Source organism: Musca vetustissima, unplaced genomic scaffold (genome assembly GCF_032173495.1).
Source record: "Musca vetustissima isolate MV318-11 ecotype Yass unplaced genomic scaffold, APGP_CSIRO_Mvet_v1 utg441146, whole genome shotgun sequence".
Lineage (NCBI taxonomy): Eukaryota > Metazoa > Arthropoda > Insecta > Diptera > Muscidae > Musca > Musca vetustissima.
In genome coordinates this window covers 2,160-9,104 of record NW_026888044.1, presented here as the reverse complement: position 1 = coordinate 9,104, position 6,945 = coordinate 2,160, and the positions used below count along the sequence as shown (strand labels likewise).

Here is a 6,945-nt window from a genome sequence, read left to right as displayed (position 1 = left end):
CTACTGATTTCAACTAATACGCGAATTGCATGCTTTTAAATATTGTTAATTTGTATGTATTGTAACGGCAATATATTTAGTAATTTTTACAGTCGAAACTGTTATCAGATGAATATACCGATATTTAACAATCATCTAAAAGAATTGTTAGAAAAAGCGTCGCATATTTTAGAAGATTAAGGCAAAACCGTATTCCCTTAACCATACTAAAAAATCGAAAATTCAAAAAAAATTCGATTTAATTAAAAAATTAATTTATTTTATTTTCAGATATCTTCATGCTTCTATTTGTTTTTCGCGACAATTTAACCGCAATTCAATGTGATTTGACAAGTATGCAAAGAAAACGAATGTGTTTAACCATTAGTGAAAAAATTCGCGAATTACAACAAATCGGAATTCATTTAATTTATATTTGAAATACAAGATTTAAAACCGCTATAACTTTTGTGCGCAGCATCCGAATTTGTGAACGCGTACAGATTTCGAAGTTTCACACAAACAGACTAACATATTAAGCATTATTCGATTCATTAAAGGGGTAATTTCGATTTATTTTTCTCATTATGAATGGTTTATGGAGGTCAGAATACTTAACAAAAATGTTTTCTATAGGAATTCTTGTAAGCCTCAGAATATGTCAATATCTCTAACATTGTCATACAATATGTCGTTTTAGAAATATGTTATTAAATCAAAAATAGTCGGCATTATTTTTGTAGCAAAATCAGTAATTTTCGATTGTTAGTTTGTTTTTAACACACAAAACAATATAGTCATGTTTTAGTGCGCTCATCGATTTTTCACTATTCGCAAAAAATCATTCAAATAATCTGTATTACATTTTTTGTAAAAAAATATGTATATGAAATATGCAAGGACGTGTGTAATGTAGACTGTGACTGTGAACAAAGTTTAATGGCAATATAACCGGTTTAAGGACATTCGGAAATATGTCAATCATGCAACAGTGAAGAAAATTACGTTGTATAAGCGTCAAATCACTTTCTAGTTTTACGAAGATTGTTCGAAATTTCTGAACGTGCAAGAACTATGTCGCATGTACATCGCTCTGGAGCTCAAAAAGGGCATAACTGGTGACAGATCGTGGGTGTATGGCTGTGACATTGAAACTATATCCAAATCATCTCAATAGAAACGTTCAGAAAAGCCAAGACCTATGTTAAGGTTTGCTAATGATTTCATTCGCTGGCAATCATGAATTCTTTCCACCATGATAAAAAGATCACACATCGATGCAGGTGCGTGAGTTTTTGAACAAACATACAACCTTTATTATGCCTGAACCAACGAATTTACCGGACATGACCACTTACAAAATCTATCCCTCATATCGACGCCTCCGAACCATAGAATGCTAAGTCTGAAAAGTGAGTTTTTAAGTAGAAGCTTTCAAAGTATGGAAGTTTCTTTAATCGTAAGTGCCATGCTAAGTACATTTTTGCTTACAACTTTGGTTTGGATTGGCCAAAATTTACCAAAATTTCAGTGAATTTAAATTAAAGACCGTAGTATCTAAAAACACGAAGAACTTTAAAACATGTTTGTTGAAATCACGATAGACGTTGCAATATAGAGCTTTGTAGATAGATGGTATTGAAAACCAAATATGTCGGTCTATGCTTAAGCTCTCACATAAGGGTGAGAGCTAAATTTTGGAAATATTTTTATCTATCTGCCTACTAACAAGTAAAAAAGAGTCAGCCGGTTTTGCCGACAGATATATATATATATACTCTCAGGTTTGCGGAGGTCGTCAGAATTACACTCAGGTTTTATTTTTCGCTTTATATAATGTGTGTTTTTATCAAAGAGGCTTAAGATTTTATATTGATCCCATCGGTTATTCAATTTGCTTCAATTTAATAAATTATACAAGTATATAAAATATTGACCCTTTCTGGGGTTTTGTAAAGATAATAGAACCGCTTAATATTGAATTTAAAAATATTGACAATTTCGCACGTTTGTGGGGGATGTACCAGAAGGAGTGGACCAATGGGTCCCATCTTCGAACTTGATCTAAGTTTAGTAAAGTTAATATGTTGCGCAAAGTTTGGTTCAAATCGAACATTCCGTTCCCCTGAAATTGGATTTATAAATAAATAAATCTGGGCGGATTATAAGAATTAAACCACGCCTATGGGTGGAGATTCTAGTTTTTTACTGAAAGAAACAACGCCTTGGGGCAGATTATAAGAATTAAACCACGCATTTGGGCGTAGCTTCGAAAAAAATGTTTTCAAAGAAATAACTTCTATATGAGGATCTAAAAATAAAACGTTTTGGAAGAAAATACGCTTATTGACGGAGCTTTAAAATACATAATAATGAAAGAATACACGCTTATTGTTGGAGTTTAAAAATAGTTTTGAAAGAAACTGCACCTATGGGCGGTGCTTAAGATTAAACCACGCCAGTGGGAGGGACTTAAGATTAAATCACGCCAGTGGGAGGGACTTAAGAAATAAACCACGCCTATTTGCGGTGCTTAAGATTAAACCACGCCAGTGGGAGGGACTTAAAATTAAATCACGCCAGTGGGAGGGACTTAAGAAATAAACCACGCCTATTTGCGGTGCTTAAGATTAAACCACGACAATGAGAGGGGCTTACTAAATAATCCTATAGGCGTGGCATAGTCCTTAACTCCTCCCATTAAAAATAGATTGGGTCGGAGAACTAAAATAAATTTTGAAAGAAACCACACATTTAGGCGAACTGATAATGTGTCGCATTATGTTGAGTCCTTCAAATTTATGAAAATGGACCGGAATTTCATCGAAAAATCATATGCCCCTCAGTAGCTGCAACAACAAGCAACATTTTTGAATGTGGGGCTTGAAAAACCCCAAGAGTTATTGTTCAGGAACCTTAATTTATTCTAAGGTGTGGTGTATTGTACAGCAGGGTTATGGAGCCTTTGTGCATATGTTTGTAACAGGCAAAAGGAAACGAGATAGACAAATGGTTCTTTTTGAGAATATGCATAGAATCACTTTTTAAGTCGATTTATGCATGTCCGTCCGTCCGCCTGTCTGTCCATGTTAAATTATAAACAAAGTACATGTCGCATTTTTGATTCAAATTAAATGAAATTTGTCACAGCTCATTTATTTGGTCCAAGGACGAACTCTATTGAAATTGGGAAAAATCGTGTTAAGTTTCGTTAAAATTGTTCAGATTTACATATAGCTCCCATATAAATTTTCGTCCGATTTAAGGTAAATAGTGCACCAAAGTCCCTATCTATCCTTCGATTTGCACTAAATTTGGCATGACATAGTAAATTAAGTCTAGAGAGAATCGTGTTAAAATTGTGTTAAATTTAAAATCTGTTCAGATTTAGTTATAGCTCCCATATATATATGAATATAAGAATACCTGCAGCTCTTCCACAGGAAGAAGAATAGCTGCAGCTCTTTCACAGGAAGAAGAATACCTGCAACTCTTCTGCACGAAGAAAAATACATACAGCTCTTCCACAGGAAGAACAATACGATATGAAGGAAAATACCTCCAGGTTTCCTATAGAAAGAAAATTACATGCAGCTCTCCTATAGGAAGAAGAATACATGCTGCTCTTCCATAGGAAGGAGAATACCTGCAACTCTTCTACAGGAAGAAGTATAGCTGCAGCTTTTCCACAGGAAGAAGAATACCTGCATTTCTTCTACAGGAAGAAGAATACCTTCAGCTTTTCCGCAGGAAGAAGAATGCAGCAGCTCCGCTATAGGAAGAAGAATACCTCCAGCGGAACAAGTCTAGTTTATGGGCTCCACTCGGATCGCTTTGATGTGGGGGAAATGCATACTTCCCGAGATATGGGCCTTGAAAATTCGGATCATATCTTGATTAAAACGGCCGTTTTACTAATGCCACAAAGGCAATATGGGTATCATTTTAAAGCTTGTAACGAGTACTTTCCCAAAAAAGCATAAAAATAGCATGCCGGGCCAACCTTCGGCCGTGGTTTAAGGCTTTCACCTATGGACAAGCGCATACATGGCTACGCAATCCAAATCCTTGTTCAAGATCAATCTCAAAATCAAATTTAGGGTTTTTTGAGTAGTCGGCCTTCGGCCGGGGCTTAAGACTTTCACCTATGGACAAGCGCATACATGGCTACGCAATCCAAATCCTTGTTCAAGATCAATTTCAAAATCAAATCTAGGGTTTTTTGAGTAGTCGGCCTTCGGCCGGGGCTTAAGACTTTCACCTATGGACAGGCGCATACATGGCTACGCAATCCAAATCCTTTTTTAAGAGGAATTTCAGAATCAAATTTATGGTTTTTTAGTAGTGTTTGTCCGATTAACACGAAATTTTGCACAACCTTGCAAATTGTGACATGAATGACGTTATCGCGTTTTGTTGAAATTGGTACAGATGCAGTCATAGCTTCCATATGCATTTCGAACGGGAGTCTGATTGAAATTAAATTGTTAACAGTGCGGCGAACCGAATAGCGTGTATGAATTTTGCTATAAATCGTTTTCCATAAATTTGTCCTAGGGTACGCAGACGACTCTAAATCTGCCCTAATGAAATTAAATTTATCATAGGTTGCAGAAAGACATGAGTATGTTCCTTCGAGGGAACATTGACATGCAATTGGAAGGATACATATATACAATATACCTAAAAGGGTGAAGGGTATCATATAGTCGGCCCAGTCCGACTTTACTACTATCCTTACTGGTTGAAAATGAGGTTGATTTAAAGTTACGGTATCATGACGAAATTATCACAGTTTCATACCAAGATATTGTAATTTAACACTGTCTTAATGCAATTAATGACATAGGGTAGCGATTTTGAAATCGGGTAATCTAATTGGATAATATTGTTACTAATTATTAACGGCATTTTATAGCCCTTATTGTTCGGCATGATATGACAAAATTTGCTTTCTATGGTTCCAGGAAGATATGATTCGAAGTAGTTGTCCCTTCATAAAAGAGAAAGTGTGGAAAATATACAAATAATATTTGGAAATATACAAATAATATTTCTGTTCCGCATAAAGGTGTTATTACATTCTTTACAGCCTTAGATATTTGAATTTTTGTTTTTAATTAAAAAAAGACAGAACATCTTCAAGATTATTTTATTTTCGGATATTTGCTTCCCAGTAAAAAATATTTGGAGTAATCCTCAACCGAGCAATAGAGGAGTAATGATTTCTTCATCCATTTGGAGTAATAAGCGAGCAATGTATGAATTTTGTTTTGCCAAAAAATTCCACGAAGTTGGAAAAAAATTGATGTCTCGCCTTATGCTCCAAATGGATCAATAAGGGATGCATCAAAGCATTTTTGGCATGTTTTTTTTTGTTTGATGTAACTGTTGTTTAACTGTTGCTTTCGTCATGTTCGATTATTTCTTTATGGTTGTCCGTCCATTTGCTCAGTTTTCTTGTGTCCGTCTGAAGTGAAACACGTGTTGTAAGTGTAAATAAAGTGTAATTAAAAAAATTAAAAAAGTGTAATTAAAAAAATCAATTGGTAAAATAATGTGTGATAATTTTGTTTCTAAACGTCATCTTAGACGGCTTGTAAAAACTATATTTCAAACTATTTTTCTACCTTAAGAACCATGAATTTTAATGCGAACATATTCCAAACTCAATCAGTTTTTACGGATGAAACTGTACAAAGCACACCGAATAATGTCGCAGGTAATGTTAACTCATAGCTCTTTTTATATTTTTTATCATAGTAATTATTTGATTTTATGTTCATTTCTAGAAACAAACAATGAAACAAAAAACACCAATAAAAAATTGGAAAACAAAATTGATCTCCTTCAAACTGAAGTCGAAGCTTTAAAGAAAATTATGTGTAAACAGACAATTTTGTTAGAACAGATCGTTAAACACATACGCCCAACTAGCAAGGATCTCAAAATTTTTCCAATAAATTCACTAGAGGAATTAAATTCGGCAGAACAATTAGTTAATAACGAGCCTGAATCAGAAGTGGTAAGCCAGAGTTTTTAATGCATAATTTAAGTGAATTTGGTACTAAAAGCTAATTATATTTATCTTTAATTATTTTCAGATATCATATATGAAACTAAAATTTGGCAAAGACAAAATAGAAAAGGCGTTACATGCAATGATTGGTGACAATATTTTGCTTCGGGTAAATTGGGATGGAGCTAAAAATAAGACAGCCATAAACAAATATCGGTTGTTTAACTTTTTTTATTTCGGTAATAGCTTGATTTTATAACGTGTTTTAAATAATATGTACATGATGTTTATTTTTCCTTTATTTTTGCAGAATCACTCAGAGACACCTACGAAACTTATCCTGAATTTGAAAAATCTTTTAAGTTGGCCTTTCGCAAATGTAAGGCAACATTTTACCGGCAAACCTACAGCCTAAAATCTAAATAAATAAAGTATTTAATATGTTTTTTTAATTATAAGAAATTATAGTACAAAAATGAATTATTTGTTTTTTTTTCGTTAAAAATAAATGATAAAATATATATTCTTTATTTTACTCTTTTCTTTTACTTCTTTACTTTCTTTTACTCTTTCAGGAGATAACAAAGATTACTCCCTTGATTCTCCTTTCCGAGATCAAAAGGAGTACTCCCTATATGCTTTTTCAGGAGATAACAAAGATTACTCCCTTTGTCCTCCTTTCCGATATGAAAACGAGTACTCCGTCTATGCTCTTTCAGGAGATAACAAAGATTACTCCCTTTGTCCTCCTTTCCGAGATGAAAACGAGTACTCCGTCTGTCATCCAATGGGAGCTCAAAAGGAGTGCTCGCCTCCTAGGACATGCAATGTTAAAAAAGAGTATAAAATGCAAGAGAGTCGGAGATTTAAGGAGTACTCCATTGCTCGAAAAGGAGCGTCCTACGATTAATCGTTGGATGATCCAATTTTTTACTGGGATTGTTCTG

The 6,945-nt window shown here is 34.1% G+C and overlaps 1 protein-coding gene across 2 annotated transcripts; it reads left to right on the top strand.

The window, feature by feature from the left end:
* The first annotated feature begins 5,172 nt into the window (after positions 1-5,172).
* LOC133335874 (uncharacterized) lies at positions 5,173-6,476 on the top strand. Of its 2 annotated transcripts, none has more exons than XM_061544167.1 (5): positions 5,173-5,468; positions 5,616-5,701; positions 5,772-6,004; positions 6,084-6,237; positions 6,309-6,476. In XM_061544167.1, the coding sequence occupies exons 2-5, from the start codon at positions 5,620-5,622 to the stop codon at positions 6,422-6,424; spliced, it is 585 nt and encodes a 194-aa protein (XP_061400151.1). In that variant the 5' UTR covers positions 5,173-5,468; positions 5,616-5,619; the 3' UTR covers positions 6,425-6,476. The 2 variants fall into 2 exon arrangements, with proteins under 2 accessions (XP_061400151.1, XP_061400150.1); XM_061544166.1 differs by having other exon boundaries at positions 5,173-5,528.
* The last annotated feature ends 469 nt before the right edge of the window (positions 6,477-6,945 follow it).